At 37.8% G+C, this 20,140-nt stretch overlaps 1 protein-coding gene across 1 annotated transcript in view; it reads right to left on the bottom strand.

The window, feature by feature from the left end:
* Positions 1–332: 332 nt before the first annotated feature.
* Positions 333–20,140, bottom strand: part of LOC140227444 (uncharacterized) — an 87,153-nt gene continuing 67,345 nt past the window's right edge. The window contains exon 2 of the mRNA XM_072307849.1: positions 333–440. Coding sequence (XP_072163950.1) covers positions 333–440 — 108 coding nt within the window. The remainder of the gene's footprint in view (positions 441–20,140) is intronic.

Genomic DNA, 20,140 nt, shown 5'->3' on the forward strand with positions numbered 1-20,140 from the left:
TAGTCTGGTTTTCAGACCGTTTTCTCACACTAATTTTCTTTTCAGAATATTTACTGCTTCTAACAACAAAGGAAGTAGCAGGTTAAGCTGATAGGCATTATCCTTTGACAAAAACGGCGCCTTCATTAAGGGCGGCAACAAAATCCGAGGAGGGTGCATCTTGTAAAAGGAGTACAGTTGGCAAAGGGTCTGAAGCCAGACTATGTTCACGCAGTGTTTGTGCCGAGACCGTTCACAGTCCCCTCGTCTGGCGTGAACACAGCACAACCTCTGTTGTGCTAGAGTCATGCTAGGCTGTCTAGCACGACATTCACGCTAGATTCACGCCAGACTCACTCCAGACTTGTGCTAGACGCTTTACGCCGTGACCGTTCACAGTCCATGTCGTCTGGCGTGAACACAGCACAACCTCTAGAGGTTGTGCTAGACAAAGTGGGACTCTGAACGGGGTATAGGAGAAGCATTGCACTTTCAGAAAATGATAAAAAAGTGACCTGGTTGACCAATCTAACTTATTTTTTCGTCCTTTCATAGTTATGATCGAGGTGTGCAAATTTTTGTTGGTTTTGTGATGTATGGTCACATATTCACCTATACCATTACAGAAAGAATTCATGCAATCATCTGAAAATTTCTCAGACTAGAGGAGATTACACCAGATGTGACTAACATACCACAACAATAATAATGATGATGGTGATAAAAGTTTAAATGATGAAGTTTGAATGAAGAATATCAATAAATATGTAACATAATAGTACGTGTGTGCTTAATTTTGTTATTCAGGTTACATGTTACGGAACATTTTGGTAAATTGCACATTTTGGTAAATTTACCAAAAATGTGCAGGACATTGACGGCACATTTTGGTAACTTTCTGCTCCTCCACAATCATCATAAAAATAAATTAAAACTGTATCGCCACCCATGACCATGTATTATGAAAGTGCCATGGCAGCGCAGGGACTCAATACATTGACATATCTATGCCAGAAAAATGCCCCCCCCCCCCTTCAAAAAATTACTAGCACTGATTACTAGTCCTGCCTGGAACAATAATTGATCACCTTAATTGAATTCTTACTCCTGGCGTGCTAAATCTCATACCAATGCACTTGACCCACACTTACTTACAAATTTGGGTCCCTACCCCAAGTATGATCCTAACCAATTAAGTTTGATGAAATGTGTTTTCCCCATTTACCCCCCTCCCCCGCATCCAAGGGGGATACCCTAGGTATTCCAATAAACAAATTATATTCTTCAGCTGTAAAGATATCCACGTACAACATGTCTTGCGTGTAATGCTTTTTGCACTGGAGCAAAAATATCTACCTATTTCCCCATGTGAGGGGGGGGGGGCGGGAGCTCCCCATGGGGGCCATATGCCCAACAGGAAAAACCTTATTACCCAACCCCCTAAGGATGATCCCCACCAAGTTTGATTGAAATTCGCCCACTGGTTCTGAAGAAGAAGATGAAAATGTGTTTTCCCACCTTGGCCAGCACCCCTCAAACTTTCAACCCAATCATCTAGGGGCCCAAGTACTGAAAAGCGATCGCAATGTGAGCTAAAAAAAAAAGTGTCTTGCCTGTCTTTACTGCAGGACCATATCACCTTAACTCCTTGGCCGTATCAACTTTCAAGCCCATCCATGGATTTTCTGTTCAATTACCAAAATGTGCAGATTCTCCAAAATGTGCTGGCAAGTCCACTCTTAACTGCACATTTTGGTAACTGAGTTGATCCCGTCAGATATAGATCCACTATCGGAAATTTCTTTTACCAAAATGTGCAGTTACCAAAATGTGCCGTATAACATATTAGTTACGGCACATTTTGGTAAATTGCACATTTTGGTAATTTACCAAAATGTGCAATTTACCAAAATGTGCCGTAACAGTACAGCCTCTCCAGTGTTGCCATTGCTCTACCAAAAGGCCCTGCCATTATCATTTACCCTATACCAAACTCTGTGCTCGTGTGGTCAGAAGCTATATTGTGTGTATGTGTGCCACACACACACACATTAACCTGACATAAACCCAAAGGATGTAAATCAACTTTGGAATAAATGCGAGGAATCACCGAAGCGATGGAGATTTTTATGCCTCCGCCACGAAGTGGTGCCGGAGGCATTATGTTTTCGGGTTGTCCGTCCGTCCGTCCGTCCGTCCTTCCGTCCGTCCGTCCGTCCGTCCGTCCGTCCTTCCGTCCGTCCGTAATGAATTTTGTGGACAAGGTAACTATCAAAAGCTGTTGAGGTATCCTAATGAAACTTGGCATGTATGTGTATTAGGGGGTGAAGTTGTGCCTATCAACTTTTGGGTGCACATGCTCAAGGTCAAAGGTCAAAAGGTCAAGGTCAAATACATAAAATTTCACTATTTCCACCATATCTATTGAATGCCTGAAGATATTTTCTTGAAACTTAGTGTATACATGTATTACCCAATTAAGATTCTCTGGTGAAAGTTTGCGTCATGAGGTCAAAGGTCAAAGGTCAAAAGGTCAGGGTCAAATACATGAAATTTCACTATTTTCGCCATATCTATTGAATGCCTGAAGATATTTTCTTGAAACTTAGTGTATACATGTATTACCCAATTAAGATTCTCTGGTGAAAGTTTGGGTCATGAGGTCAAAGGTCAAAGGTCAAAAGGTCAAGTAAAAATATCAAAACTTCTTTTTTTTTCTCCGTGCCTTGGAAAATTGTTCAAGGTATCTTCATGGAACATAGTATATACATGTACTGACTGGAAGTGATTATCTAGAGAATGTAGGGTTCATGGGGTCAAAGGTCAGGGGTCAAAGGTCAAGTGCAACACTTCAAAATTTTACTATTTCCCTCATATTCATGCAATGCCAGCAGGGTTATTATTTTTTTACACTTGGTGTATGCATGTGTAACCTAATAGAAATTCTCTGGAAAGTTTTTTTTTTTCTTCTTTTTTTGCCTCAAAGGTCAATAGGTCAAAGATCAAGTGAAAGTGCTGAACTAACTTTTTCCTCCATATCTCGAAGTGGCTCAAGTTATCTTGAAACTTAGTACATATTATGCATGTTCTACCTGAAAGCGATTATCTTATGAATTTTAGGGTCAAGGGCCAGATGAAAATGGTAAGAATTTACTATTCAATTCAGAAATTGCACTTTTTCTCCACACCTGTACCTTGAAAATTACTCAATGCCTAAATGTATGAATGGGTCAAAGTCAAGTTAAAGTCCTTAAATCCCTAGATACATGCTCTCCTATTCATCCAATTAAACCTAGGTCAAGGAAGGTGAACATTCAACACATTTGTGACAAAGTTGTCATTTCAATATTTTGCCAATTTTGTGAAAATGTAATCACACATTGTCCACATGTACTATCTAGACCTATTGGGAAAATCATGCATTATGGCGGAGGCATACCAGTCGCCAAAGCGACATTTCTAGTTATATTTTGTAATATACTCACTATAAATATATATATATATATATATATATATATATATATATAGCGCTTTCCTCGCCAGGATAAAGCGTTTTAATGCCATTTTAGGTCTTAATCCCATTTTAGGTTTTAATCTCATACATATATATATATACATATATACATATATATATATAGTGTGAAAAGAAGAGCAAGGTGGACGTAGCTAGGGTCAACGTGCCTGTTTATTGCCGCCGAGCTTTCGGTCCCAAACGGACCTTCATCAGGGCTGTAACGATACAAAAATGACTCACTCGTATGGCTACACTAATAAATATATATTCATATATATATACTTATATAAATCTAACTGGCGTGAGTCTATAATAACTGTGTAATCAATCAATCCGTAATTACAGCTGTATATAACATATTCCAATAATAATATACATAATCAATTGCATATTATTGAATACATTTCATATCAAACTCGTGTTATTAATTGAGATGAAGGTATATAACAAAAACACCAATTCAGTATCCTCATCTTATGTGTTGTGTGACAGGCGACTGTAATAATATCAGACTAGACATTTTTATGTTGTCGACGATAATACAGCATGTGGCAGCATTGCAAGACGTAAGTGGCTATATAATACACTACATCAGTCACGCGTCATCATCTGGCTACCGTATAATGAGGTAAATAATACTAATATACCACAACCATTCATATACATACAGTTGTATTATAACATATAACAGAATATTACATAAGGTACAGAATATGAACGGTTCACATAATAAAGGATTTACCTTATTAATGGCGGATATAAAGGCTTGCGGCGGTGTCTGTGTGGGTTGAGTGTGTCTGTTCGTGTGTGTGTGTATGTGTGGGTTGGCGTATGGTTGCATATGCGCATCACATTGTTGCGCATGTGCAGTTCATGGTCTGCTGGTTAGGGATCAACATTGATGCCATTTGGCTGTAATGTTTTTAGTGTGGCTATCCAGTAGGATTCACGATTTAGAATTACAGGGCGGGTCTTCTTCTTGATTAGTTCAATGGCAGTGATTTGTAAGCAGTTCAGGCTGTGTTCTGGGAGGTTGAAGTGCCTTGTGTATGGGAGGTGTTTTGATTGTGTGTTGAATGTTCGTATTTCTGAGCGAGTGTTGTTGAGTCGTGTGTAGAGTGTGGTTTCTGTTTTGCCAATGTATTGCTTCTTGCAGAGTGTACATGTCAGTAGATAGATGACCCAGGTTGATTTGCAATCGATGTAGTCTGTGATGGGGTATGTGCGATTTGTGGTGGTACTCGTGAATGAGTTTGTTTCTGTAATGTGTTTGTGTAGGATGCATTTGTTTGATTTGCATTTGTAGAAGCCAGAGCGAGGGTGGATGTCTGTGTGTTGGTGGTGTGTTTGTGTTTTCGGGTCTTTTGCATTAACTAAGATATCACGGAGTGATCTCGGTCGGCGGTATGAGATGAGAGGGGGTTCGGGGAAAGTTTTCTGAAGTGATGATGACGACTGTAGTGTTGAGAGGTGCTGTTGGATGATGCGTGGAATTTTTTCCGTGGCTCTGTTGTACGTGACTGTGAAGATTGGTCTTTGTGTTTTTCTACGTTTGTGGTAGGTGAGGAGTTCAGGTCTGGGTTTTTGTTTTGCTCTTGTTATGGCATCATCTACGGTCTGTGGGTCGTATTTGCGTCTTACGAAGTGGCTGCGAAGTTCTTCGAGATGATGCGATTCGTCTTCTGGGTTAGAGCAGATGCGTCTCACTCTGAGGGCCTGGCTGTATGGTATACTGTGGAATGTGTGTTTGGGATGGCATGATGTGGGTAGAAGGTATGCATGTGTGTCCGTGGGTTTAGTGAAGATTTCTGTGTTTAGGGTGCCATTGTGGAGTAGGAGGTATGTGTCAAGGAAGGTGATTTCAGTGTCGGATGACTGAAATGTGAATTTGATAGTGGGGTGCGCTTCATTTAAGGACAGTTGGAAGTTTGACAGTGTGCGTGGTAATCCTAGCCATATGAATTGGATGTCGTCAATGAAGCGTTTCCAACTGCCTGACAAGATGCTTGTGGTGTTGGTTTTCGAGAAGATCAGTTTCTGCTCTAAGTCACCCATGAACAGATTTGCATATGAAGGAGCGCAGGGGGTCCCCATGGCAGTCCCATGAGTTTGCTTGTATACTTTGCCTTGAAACTGAAAGTAGTTGAGGTTAAGTACAAGCTCTAAAAGGCGCAAGAGTTTGGGACCGAAAGCTCGGCGGCATTAAACAGGCACGTTGACCCTAGCTACGTCCACCTTGCTCTTCTTTTCACACTGAATGTAAATAATGAAGGAGCTACACTGGTACTGTAAATGGTCGAGACCCCTTCTCGCAGTCTACATATATATATATATATATATATATATATATATATATATATATATATATATATATATATATATATAATATCAATGATTTTTCTTCCGTATGTGAAGTGTTATCCTTCATAGATTTTGCCAATGATACCAGTGTATTTCTTGCCCGTAACGATATCGATGAACTTGTTCAAAAAGTTCTTATAGAATTTAAAAAAGTGACTGATTGGGTGAGTCAATAAGTAATCACTCAACCAAATGTCAACGTTCAAAAACGAGACTTTTTGAGTTCAGTGATGTACAATATTTTGCATTTCTCTTGGAAAATACATAATGATCATAATTTGTAAAAGAAAAACAATCGGGTAATATAATCGTCATGAACGGACTGAAATTTCATACTCCTCAAAAGTCATTACTCATGTGTACTCTTTGATATTGTTTACCTTAATTTCGGGATCTTAGCCTGGGCAATGCTCATGAAACGCTCCCGAATAGGATGCGGTCACTGCAAAAGACACTCCCATATGTTCACACACATAATAATGGTTGCTTCTATCAATTACGTTGAAATTCAGTGAGTTGTTTTTATTTAAGTTTTCTTGTGTATTTTTTTTTATCTCGTTCTAATACTAGTCTTGTTCCCTATCGTATCGTCAATTCAGTATTTCCATTCAATTAGTCTTGTTGCCGTCCCAGTCTCGTTTCAAGTTTGTTCGTTTGTTGTTTATTTTGTTTGATGTTTGTTTGTTTGTTTTATTTCCGTACTATAAAATCAACATATTCCATACATAAAGGTCAAGAAAAGAAAAACAAATTGAAGGTAGCCCATTTCCAGTTGTGACAATGATAGTCACTTCTGGTCTTCCATGGGACCCTATTCACAAAAATTTAACACAGTCAAGGACTGATAATAGAATAAAACATAACACAAACACAAATAGAACGGTACATACATTAATACATTGTGAATACATATATACCATATTATTACGTATTGTTCATAGGTTCGGAGCATTAATAAAAATCAAGTGGAAAGGACTTCGGTTCTGTCTAAACTGAACTTAAAAACAGGTAAACAGGAAAGTTGACGTAAGTCATTAGGTATGTTATTATACGCTGCTGCAGCTCTGTATGAGAATTATCTCTTTCAATAATTAGTTTTAGGCGGTGGTAACTGTAAATCGTTTTGATTACGGAGAGAGTATGATGATGTCTTATACTTAAACATATCTTTCATATATTCGGGAGCCATGTCATTCATAATCTTATACATGAATGAAAGCAGATGAATTTTTTGTCTTGGTTGCTGCATTCAACCCTGAGCTAAAATGAACATCACTGGTAGTTATATGGGAATAAGGGTTAACTTTCAAAATTAATCTCCCGGCTCTATTCCATTCTTCTGAAATTGGGAAAGAGAGTTACTGTTGGCGGATTGCCATACTATACATCGCCGTAATGGTTGCCATTGGAACTAGCAATATCGTACATACACGTAGGTAAATTATATATCAAAATGTTTACAATAAAATTGAAGGAAAAGAAGAGGGTACAATGTGTCCCCCAGTACTTGTACAATGTGCCCCCGCCCCCTTGGCCTTAATAGGATTAGACGGAGTGTTTCGCATTAACCCGGCGTTCCTGTTTTCCCTGGGTTCCTCTTTATGCATCACAATGTATGTGACCCTGCATCTCAAATCAACACAAAGTCGACAGACATGGATTTTTCTATTAACGACAGATTCTAAAGAGCAGACTCCAAGCTTTAAATTGATGTATAACTCAATACAACTGATCCTTCCTAATCTGTCATTTGATAGAAGAGTCTTATACTGAGAAAAGAGGCTTTGAAATTTCAAGTCCTAAATCTCACCAAGTTGCATGTTGCGCAAAGAAGCATACAAATATCTTTGATAAACACTACGAAGGGATTATAAGATTAGACTGAAAGTTTTCACGTTCATTAGGCACGCTTTTTTATGACTTATACCAACATTTCATAGAGTTCAGAGTTTAATTTAGTGAAGAGTGTGTACAGGGTTAATGAAAAGAAAAGGAGTCTCAAAGACATACCTAATTACTCTATTCTAAAAAAAAAGGGGAGGGGTTTTGTAAAATTGCTAAAGACATCACGTCCAATTCGTTATAAAACAAACTCTTCCTCTTTTCAATGATACCTAATTATGTTGACAATTGTCATGCACGACTGAGCACATGAACTTTAAAGACAACAATGACAAAATGCACTTTTTCCAAGTTTGCGTATTCATGTGAAGGAACAATGCATGTCTGACTGCTTGGATGAGATCTGTCAATGAAAGTGGTCGAATCATCCATCAGGCCAGCCTGCACCACTGCAGATTCGTGTTTTAGGGTTTCTTCGAACGTTTTATGGTTCATAACCTTCAACAGGCCACGTTGTCGATAACTTGGTCCTTCCCATTAAGGCGAAACCATTATCCATTTACCAAGTTTACTCTCTTTCTATTCAAGAAATGGTTTGCCACTGGGAGCTATGTGTTGAATAAGAAACAGAGAAAATGGATTGTGTGGGTTGGCCTCTGTGGGAGAGACTAAGTTATTGGACAAAAGACCATGTTAAAGGTTATGGACCATAAATTGTTAGGAGAAAACTTAACACGAACCATTATACACACAAATCCTAAACACGAACCTGCATTCGTACAGGCTGGCCTATTTGGCAACTTTCATTGACAGATCTCATCCATGCAGTGAGACATGCATTGTTTCTTCACAATAACATGCAAACTTGGAAAAAGTGCGTTTTGTAATTGTCTTTAAAGTCCACGTGCTCAGTCACGCATGACAATTGTCAACATGATTAGGTATCAATGGAAAGAAGAAGAGTTTTTCTTTCCTTACAACCAACATTGTGCTCTTAATAACATTACTGATAATTAAGAAATTGCAGCCCTCCAAAGTTGAATTACTTTTTTTTTTTTTTTGATAAGCTCTGTATAACTCTGGCTCTGATGGTATAGCACCAAATATTTCGCGCCATCAACGTTCGAAGCTCTGTATTCACCCCTCCACGACGCACTACTCCCTCTTTCTGCACGCAAACCCCTTTCACTCACTTCTCAGACATCAGTAGTATACAAGTCGACTCTTCACCTTTCCAGAGCCTAAAGCAAGGTATTTAGTTTGTCCGCTTATACTTCATTTAATACATTTTACCTTTTTAAAATACAATTTGAATATTCATTTATGTTTACCATACAATTATGTTTATATCTATGCCATATCAGTGTTTTATTGGTCATGCCGCCGTGCACGTTGCTTTATGTCATACTGCTGTTTTTGCTTGAATTATTCTATTCAAGCTTTGTTGCGAAATGGTTGCTTTACGTTCTGTTAAAGAATGGTATAGATTTGGCTGAAGTGAGGATTCAGCTTTTTACGTTTTGCGACATACTTAAAAACTAATGTATGAAGTGTTCAAGAGCATACAATTTTAAATTGAAAATCGCTTTTGAAATGGCTAAGATATCGAATAACAAAGTCAAACAAAACGATCCTTATAAATGGTGGGTTCCACCTTTCACGGGATTGATTTGCTTTGGCTATATCGAGAGATTACGAGTTTAATACGGACTGTACGCATGCAGGTCGCGTGCAGGCTGCGGCGCCGACATTTGTTTGATAGATACTTTTTCTGCAAATCAATATACATAAGGCACATAATCATGAACATTTGGGAAATATACAAAATAAATTCAAAACAGAGTCGTTTGACTTGGGTAAACAAAGATATAAAAGGTAATTAATGATACAATATCAAGTATGCATGCCTATGCAACAACAATTATAATCATGGAGCGATTATTCAGAGGGCCGCCATTGTAAACATAGCTTGAAAAGATGGCCGGCCAGAGGAAAAAGTAGGGACGTATACTAGTTTCGTAATACACTGTAATACAATACAATACAATACAAATTCTGCTGCGAAGATAGCAGGGGAAAATAAACTCTAATGTGTGATGGTGGTGGATGTGCGTGCAAGTGCTAGAAAGTGCACAAGGGCAGATATGCTGGAATGTAAAATAATCGAATTGGTTTGCTGGAAGAGGGAACGATATGCGATGTTGGGAGACCAACATTAATCATATGACAATAGATATTTGTTTTTAATTTGTATTTGAAGTATACTGTAATAAAATGTGCTTCTTTAAGTTTGCTTTAAATGAAAACAGTGGGAGGCACACTGTTTCAACTCCTCAGGAAGAGTGTTCCATGTATCCGGACCGTAATGTCTAATCGACTTTTGAGCAAGTAGAAGCTTTGGATTACTTACATGAAAATCATGGGAACGACGGGTTGGGTATGAACGAATATGGTCATTGGTTACTAAGGCATCATGAAAAAATGGTAATAAATTTCGAGTGTGTTTATACATAAATATGGCAGTTAGGTGTATATGTATATCATGAGCCTTTAAAGTTTTTAGGCGATGAAATATAGAATCAATGTGAGCCAAGAAATTTGAGTGTGTGCATACACGAAGAGTCTTTTTCTGAAAAATAAAAATTGTATTCAATTTAGTTTTGCTACAGTTGCCCCATACAATATTGCAGTACATTACATATGGTAAAAATAGATTGTTATATAACTTTATTAAAGTTTGATCATTAATCAAATACTTTATTCTCCTTAAAACACCAGTTGTTTTAGATATTGCTGTTATAATATTCTGGACATGAGTATTCCAAGTTAAATTGCTATCTAGGGTCACTCCTAGGAACTTGGTTGAATGTTTCTCAGCAATGTTTATGTCATCAATATAAATACTTTTAGGAAGGGTGGGTTGGGATTGAAGAGTATGGAAATGTATAAAACATGTTTTATTAATAGTCAATAAAAGCTTGTTACTTCTAAACCATTTCGAAATACAATTGTATCGCCTAATTCCATATTAAGTGTATCAATCAGTGTTGCAATATCCTTATGGGAGTAAAAAACGTTAGTGTCGTCTGCAAATAAGATGAAGTTCAAACGAGGGGAGGAATTGATGATGTCATAAATGTAAATTAAAAAAAAAGTAGGGGCCCGAGGATAGATCCCTGAGGGACACCACATGACACGTTAGAGTATAATGAGTGACTAGATTTAAATGCAACATATTGTTTGCGATGACTTAGATAACTTCTGAACCATGACAAAGTAATCCCTCTCACGCCATAGTTCTGTAATTTTTAAAGTAAAATGTCATGATCAATAGTGTCAAATGCCTTACTAAGATCCATAAAAACTCCAATTATGTGTTCTTTTTTAGTAAGCGCATCAATAATATCGACAGATTTGATTATAGCATAATCGGTAGAAAATCCTTTCCTAAAACCAAACTGATTCGCATTTAATATATCATTTTCAATCATAAACGAATAAAGACGCTTGTAAACTACTTTTTCTAAAATTTTCGATAGAACAAGCAACAATGAGATGGGTCTATAATTTTTCACCATTGATGGATTTTCTCTTTTATAGATGGGAATAACTTTGGCGATTTTAAAAGAGTCTGCATATTTGCCATTAAGTAGGGATAGATTGAATACATGGGTGAGAGGGGCTGCTAGGGGGTAAATTATTTTTTACAACAAATTCACCCTCAAATTATCAGGTCCACAGGATTTACTACATTTCAAAGATCGAACAGTATCAATAATTTCAGATTTATTAATTGGAGTAAAAAACAAAGAATTTTGATTATTTTCAGGTAAATATTCTTTATAATTTTTGATATCATTTATGGGAATTGATGCTGCTAAAGAAGGACCAACATTAACAAAAAAATTGTTGAAAATATTTGCAATTTGGTCAGGATTAGTGATAACATTATCATTATGAGTAATACTATCAGGACATTCCACAGGTTTCTTTTTGAGTATTTCATTAACAGTCCGCCAAAGAGCGCTTTTATCATCCTTGTTAGATTCAAGTTTATTTGAAATGTATGATTTACGTGAAACTCGAATTAAAGTAGTTAATTTGTTTCTATATGTTTTATACCTTTTCACATTTTCAGGAGTGCGTTTTCTCAGAGATATTTTATAAAGACAGTTTCGAGTAAGAATGGAATGTATAAGACCTTCAGTAATCCAGGGTTGCCGGGCTCTACCTTCCATTTCTTTTGGTAGTTAAAGGAATATGTTTGTCATAATAATCTAATAATTTTTGTAAAAAAATTTCATAAGAAGAATTAACGTCTTGGAGTTCAAAGACGTCATTCCATTGTTCTTCAAATAGATCTTGATTCAATGAATCAATATTTTGTGGTGTTTCTCTTCTATGCATTTTCAAGTATTGTTTGGGGGGCGCGGCGGCGTATTGGGGTTATTACAGATTCATCGTTAATCATAAAAATCGGTAGATGATCAGATATATCTGAATAAAAATGCCGTTCGTGCAGGTTTCAGTAATAACATTAGACAGACTTGTGTGGTTGACTAGCTGTTGGTCATCTATTCCAAAATCAAAATCCATATACAATGAATGACATTACGTGATCGCAGCATATCATGGTGCAACGGGAAGTGTAGTGCACATCGTATACACGGGTTGTATACGATGAGGTGCATCGGTGCGTGCTGTGCTGTAACAAACTATAGAGGAGCGTTTGAAACGAAATTATTGGCATGATCTACAGGACTGCTGAGCGTAGACACACAAAAACACAAATTCAAATAATATGCTACGCTTTAGGGGTGACCTAGCAAGTAGTGTGACTTACACATAGTGAGAAATGAAATGAAATAAACATTATCATTATGTCAATACAATCTCCTTTCTGAAAGGAATGTGTCATTTTTACAATATTCTGTTTGACATTAGAGTGAGTCGAGATGGAATGCAGGTGAAAGAAAAGAGGAAGAAATAAAGACAGACTCCAGAAAAAGGGGGGGGGGTGGACAAGAGAAAACTAGTTTCGGTATAACCGTGTATAATACGGGTAGAGAGGAAAGGGAGGATATGAAGGCAAATACCGGAGGGAAGATGAGAATCTGAAAGCTATGTAGGGTAGAATACGGGTAGATAAGACATTAAGCTGTGGAGACAAAGCATGAAAGAAGAGAAGAACTGGTCAGAACTGGTTGTGATACAGCAGATTGATAGCTGCTGTTGTCACTGAAAAATGGGAGGGTACAGTATCTAAGTTTGAAGTCCTTAACAGCTATTTTAACTAACAATCATTCATAACAAAAGCAATGACGAGGTATTCACACAATGACGTAACAGCCTAGGATTGCTATACTATAAAGACATTCTTGCTAACAAGCAATTAAACAAAATGATACGTCGACTTCAGTTACATTGTTGGTTTGTGTATCGACTGAAACGTAACCTTTTGTTGGATGCGAACAGTGAACTCAGAGACTGCAACAATATTATTCATGTATTTGTGACAGTAAAACCAGAATAAGTCGAGGCCGACAAGTCACAAAAATATCTTTCATACACAAAATAAATACTTATCAAATTAATTCAGCGACGTTGCCGAGCGTGTAAAGTGATATGTGTGCGGACCTCGATTTAATTATCTTTTTAATACTACTGTGTCATTAACACGGGATGTATAGCTTAAATTATTCATTTACTGTACTGAAATGAAACACAAATGGATTTTAATCATTTGAATTTTGATATATATGGCTTAATCTGTTCATCTACTGCACTGAAATTAAACTCAGTTTGAATCGTGATCATCACGTTATGTGGTGAGGCTACAGAAGAATCAAAAATAAAGAAATACATTGGAGGAGCATGTGGTGACCAACCACACTTTCATCATAATCACTCATACTCTATATGCCTTGTATGCTATATTCGTTGGGATACATGTAACAAAGTAAAACAATCGTGACAACGCCACTTAAGGTCCTTTCCTGCTACTCAGATACCTTTAACATAAAAGTCAAGGTAGCATAGCGAGTTACAACTTATATAGGTGGGGTTGTATAAGTGAAGTGGAGCAAGCAAGATATACTGCCAACGGAAAATGGCGCGCGAATAGTGGGGGCTCAACCGATTGAATTGCAAAAGGGATGGGAGTTTCGTTGGAGTGTAAATGCCTATGTTGGAGTGTAAATGCCTAATTCTGCATTCATCTTGCTGACAATGGGTGAGTAATAGAAAGAGGCTGAGACAGAGAAGCCCGGAACGAGGTAAAAATACCTCTCCAGAAAGTTTGGAAAGTCCAAAGATCAGGTCGGGCGTCGACCTCGAGATCATTGTTCGCCGTTGTACCAACAGATGAAGCAAGTTGTAAAATACATGAATAAAGTAGCACGCACATTACGTAATCTTACAATATATGATGCTTGTCTCCGGAAATAGCAATGCAGTGAGTGGGCTGAATTTGTTTGTTTATTTTCTTTTTATATTCTTCTTTTTTTTTTTGTTGAAGCAGCCATCTGTTTTAAAACTAAGCTTGTTCCTAGCAGTAACAGTGCGATGGTATGAAATAAATATACGCGTTAAATGCATTAGTCAAACATTTTGACTTTAAGAGCAGACATTTAGATTTCATGTACATTGCTATAGCTCCAAAATATACAAAGAGCATCGATATAAACATGGATGTACATGTAGAAGGAAATACGTTCATCGCTGCACCACATCAAATGTTGCTTCACGAAAAAAAAAAAATGCTTCATTATGTATCAGTTTATCATATTAAAGTAGCCATCTGTTTAAATCCGAGTGCAGTCATCATGCAGTAAAGGAAAATGAATTCACACTATAAAATGTCTGAGGTAGACATTTTGATTTTCGTAAGAAACACTATAATATCATAACTGATGCCTTAATTACATAATATGCAAAAGGTATCGGTATTCAGTTTATTCATCATCATTTCAGGAGTATACATGAAAGAGACACACAAAGATACATAATCATATACAAAGTAAACATAAACAAAACAAAAACAATCAAACTTGATGGTGGAAACCCCAGGAGAAGTGATGCTTATAGATAGGGGCTCCAATTATACTTAGATATTAATAAACACGTAAAACAAATAGGCAAAAGAATCAATATACACTTCAAGTTTTCCTATACATATGGTTTGGTGGGAAAGAAAAAACAAAAACAAAAACATACATAGGTATTTTTGCCAAACAACAGGCAAAATAAGGGAGAGAAGACAAAAGAGTAGAAAACAAGGGGAGAACAATAGGAAAGGGTAGAGTTTACGCGAGAGTTGGACTTGAGTTATAGTTGCGGCTGCGTGCCAATGTAAATATGGAGGCATATGACAGAAGCTTTTATTTTCAAGATTTTATGAGAGAAAAACCAAGCATCGATATGTTTTTTTGTGGGTATTCTGATTGTGTTTTTCTGCAACAAAAGAAATTCATGTAGTACTGTCTGGTATATGCATTGTCCCAAGCGAACATTCACTAATTCAGAGATGGTAATATTAAACTTAAATGCAGTTTATATTGAATGATTCAAGGTGACAATCAACATTACTAAAAAAAAGCAAGGAAAATAGAGTGGATGGGACTAAGACATCCATGTATATAATAATCTGTAAATAAAGGTCAGAAATAATCAAGTTGACACGAAAAGCTGCACTGACCCACGAAAAAGATGACTGGAACCGATATAAAAAGGCAAGAAATTGTGTAACTATCAAAATACGTAAAGCTATAAGAGAGAATTCATTGTCAATATCATTAAGACAAGTAACCCTAAATCTAGTGATGTATGGCAATTGGTAAGTTATGTCATGCCTATAAGAAACAAAGCTATGAAAGAATAGATGAAATTGGGCGAGATGGAGTCCGATACATTGCGGAAAAAAAAAAAACCCTGACTGAAAACTTCAATGATTACTTCGCAGAGATTGGGAAAATACTTCAGAATAGTATCGTTAAGAACAGTGATGATAATGTTGATCTTGACAATGACCCGTCCGATCATGTTTGAGTCATGTTTATCCTCATTAAAAGACATAGAAGAGCATGAAACTTTTAAAGTAATCATCAGTTTAGTTCACTTCAGTTTATTTTATCTAATCACGGCAATTTGATGCAGCAAAGCTGTTCTTCTGCAAATTCGTTAACAACATAAAAATAGCAAAAATACATACAACTGCATACACAATAACAAAGAATGTAACAAGTGTCAGGTAACAACAAAAACAACGAAACATTAAAAAAATGCTATACAAAAAAGAAAAACGGAGGAAATACCTACGGCAACATTTTATTTCAACAATATCATAATATAGAGAAAGAGGAAAAAAAAAAGATCCTGGGCAGTTGTTAGGCTACAGCAGAGATATATCAAGAGCTCGTTTGGAACTGGTGAGAGAGAGCTTACTTTTCAAGTCATAGGCTAACTGAATCCAACTCTAGACTCCTCTAAAGGAAAGAGTTCTTTTTCCAACTTCTGTTTTTTCCTTATACAATACATTTTTTTTTCATACTGTTTCTCAGAAAATAATTTGTTACATATTCCTCAAATTATTGCAATACATATTCTGGAAGCATTCCATTAGAAATTTTATACATAATATGTAGTAATTGTTTATACCTTCGTTTTTCCAAAGTATCTAATGACAAACGATTGTAGAATCCTGAGGTCGAGTATCTTTGTTCAACCAGAAGGACAGTTTTCAAAACTCTATTTTGAATAATTTGCAATCTTTCAGAATCCGTTTTTCGCAAATTACCCCATACAATGCTGCAATAATCGAATTTGCTCTGAATAATAGACTTGTGAAATACAAGTACAGTTTTTCAGTTATACAAAATCGTATTCTTTTCTATAGATAAAGACTTTTCACTGTGCTTTTCATCACCCTATCCACCCGTTGGCTCCAATCAAGATGTTGGTCAAGATAAACTCCTAAGTATTTAAAACAAGTAACAGAGGGAACCTCACATTCATCAATGCTGACTCTCAATACCTTGTTCCTAATCCTCTTTCTGGAACCTAACATGAAGATGTCTGTGAAAAAGCCTGTGATGATGTCGCTTATCAAACCGATTGCTCATTTAATCGTTCAGCCTCTCACATATGTGTTGAATATTGTGACGATAAACAGAGTTTAGCGTTAAACTTAGTTTTTCGACAAACTTAGTTTATCGAAAAACTTAGTTTATCGATAAACTCTGTTTATCAAATGAAAAACTTAGTTCATCAAGCGATAAACTAGGTTTATCGAGAAACTCTGTTTATCGAGCGAAAAACTCAGTTTATCGATAAAGTCTGTTTATCGAGTGAAAAACTAGGTTTATCGCGATAAACTTAGTCTTTCAGTCGATAAGCAGAGTTTCTCTCGAAAAACTGAGTTTATCGACTGATAAACAAAGTTTTTCGGCGATAAACTAAGTTTATCTGTCGAAAAACTAAGTTTATCGGCGATAAACTGAGTTAATTGGAATTATTGGGCAAATGGCGCCTCATAGCCTCTGCCTTCTTTAAGAAACTAGATGACCCAGTTACACATCGTTCGCATAACTGGATCGCCCAGCCTTATGGCACGCGACATCCCAGATCGTATATAAACATCTGTTTTGGCAATTACGAGAGATTCCCTTTAAGCTCTGCTTTTACAAGACTGGACTAGGAACGAGTAGTTCGAGACCGCATGATGTGTTAGCCTTTTAATGTCTCGCTGTTACATGTGTAATGTTGTATTGACGCTCGTCTTCTGAGTACGTGATGTCTTCTTTTAATAGAATACGAATAAAGTGAACTCGATACTTCTCTTGTATTTAATTTTCTCTCCTCTACGACAAATTGTATGGGATATGCGTGTGCGTGAAATCACAATTTGAACTCTCGCCATCCATGACATGCATCCGCAACTCTCATCACAAACGCACCCAGAAAATTCGTCGCAATATGTCAATCAAACAAGCATCTGTTCCAGATGAACTGAAAATGTCTAGAATTACTCCGGTCTTTAAAGGTGGGAATTAAATGGTGATTGGTAACTGAAGCCCAAACAATACTTCAACTGTTTTTGCTAAGATTTTTGAAAGAACATTCACCTAACTATTATGATTATTTGACCAGTCATTATCTTCTCTGCGACCAACAGTCTGGTTTCACCATAACAACTCGACTACCACGACTGCCTTGTTAAAAGCAGAGGAATGGCTAAAGCAGTGAGATGGAGGCAATCTAGTTGGGGCATGTCATGGGCGTAAATCCCGGGGGATGGGGGGATATATCCCCCCCCCCCTGAAATGGAGGAGGGGGGGGGGTGGCCTGTACAATCATTCCCCCCCCCCCTGAATTTTGAAAAAAAAATGGAGGAAGCATATGTGATTGTATTGATTTTGGCATATTGCTTGACGTTTGTACGCCGGCCTTCAGACAGGTAACAGAGCCGAACAGTATTCTATCTTGTAGGAAATTGAATGCATTTTCTCAAGCGCTCGCTCGCGAAGAAAGTAACATGGACACACTGTAAGGTATATGGCTCAGACGTTGACAACGTCAAATTAGTATAGGCCTACATATAAACATGCTATGACGCGAGTAACTTGGGACCATCTGCAAAATGTGTACGAAAACAAACAAACAATAACAAAACTATATTGCCATAATTGAACCCCCTCCATTTCCTGAATCATTCATGAGAAACGACAGTGACTGATGACTCAGTCAAGATTCTATGCGCATACCCAGGGAAGATCAGGGGCGTCGAATCTATCTCGGGGGTGGGGGCAAAGGGACATTTGCCCCTCCCCTACGAAAGTGTTTAGGGAGACAAATCATTTATCCACCAAGCAATTCCCGAGATGAGGACAAATCTCGAACTTCCTTAATGGAAAATTGTCCAAATACCGCCAGAACTTTGCACCAAATCGTTGAATTGCAATCATAAACATGCAAAAGCTCCGCTATACTGGATCCCCTTCGATAAGTACACTGTTGAGATTGACGTATATTTCCCTAATTTGTCAGAGTGTGCAGCAGATCTTTCACTTAACAAAAGCTCCCTCATATGCAGAGGCGTCGATGGGGGGGGGGGGAGGGGGAGGGGGGATGGTTCCCCCATAAAAGTGGGACAAACAAAAGCGCAAAAACTTTATAGCTAAAAACGGCAGTTTTTTTTTTTTTGGTGTAAAATTAAACATTTAAAGCTCGCTCGCTCCGCTCGCCCGCATTTAATCGCTATGCCATTCTCCTGATGTTGCTGCCAGTGATTGACAGCAGTTGCGCCCGGTACGCCCCCCCCCCCTTAATCTCCAAAGCGAAAGATATAGTTACAAACGGCATTTTGTTGGGACAGTAAGATGTCAAAATTTCGAAGCTCGCTCGCTTCGCTTGCTCGCATTTAATCATTATGCCATTCTCCTGATGTTGCTGCCAGTAATTGCAAGCAGTTTTCGCCCGGTGCTCACCCCTTAATTTCCAAAGCGAAAAATATAGCTACAAACGGCAGTTTTGGGACTGTATATTAAGATGTCAAAATTTTGAAGCTCGCTCGCTTCGCTCGCTCGCATTTTATTATTATGCCATTCTCCTGATGTTGTTGCCAGTAATTGCCAGCAGTTTTCGCCCGGTGCTCCCCCCTTAATTTCCAAAGAGAAAAATATAGCTATTCAAACGACAGTTTTGGGACTGTAAGATGTCAAATTTTTGAAGCTCACTCGCTTCGCTCGCTCGCATCTTATTATTATGCCATTCTCCCAAAGTTGCTGCCAGTAATTGCAAGCAGTTTTCGCCCGGTGCTCCCCCCTTAATTTCCAAAGCGAAAAATATAGCTACAAACGGTATAGTTTGGGGACTGAAAGAAGTCAAAATTTTGAAACTCGCTCGCTTCGCTCGCTCGCATTTTATCATTATGCCACTCTCCTGATGTTGCTGCCAGTAACTGCCAGCTGTTTTCACCCGGTGCTCCCCCCTTAATTTCCAAAGCGAAAAAATACAGCCACAAACGACAGTTTTTGGGACTGTAAAATGTCAAAATTTTCAAGCTCACTCGCTTCGCTCGCTCGCATTTAATCGTTATGCCATTCTCTTGATGTTGCTGTCAGTGTTTTAATTGCCAGCAGTTGCACCCGGTGCGCCCCCTTAATTTCCAAAGCGGAAAAATACAGTCACAAACTTCACTTTTGGGACTGTAAAATGTCAACATTTTCAAGCTCGCTGTAACAGTTTGTCAGAAATATATCACTCTCCTCCCACTTTCATGCAAAAGAGTGGGACATCCGATCCCTGTAAAGTGTGTGTGTGTGTATTGTTGTCCAAAATGAAACGACTATGGGTGGCACCGGTAATGCACTGAAGTGGACAGAGTACAATTGTTCAATCGCGATCGCGTTCAGCATATTGTTGTGGTTGGTGTACAACCACCAACGA

The sequence above is a fragment of the Diadema setosum genome, chromosome 4 (assembly GCF_964275005.1).
Source record: "Diadema setosum chromosome 4, eeDiaSeto1, whole genome shotgun sequence".
In the NCBI taxonomy this organism is placed as follows: domain Eukaryota; kingdom Metazoa; phylum Echinodermata; class Echinoidea; order Diadematoida; family Diadematidae; genus Diadema; species Diadema setosum.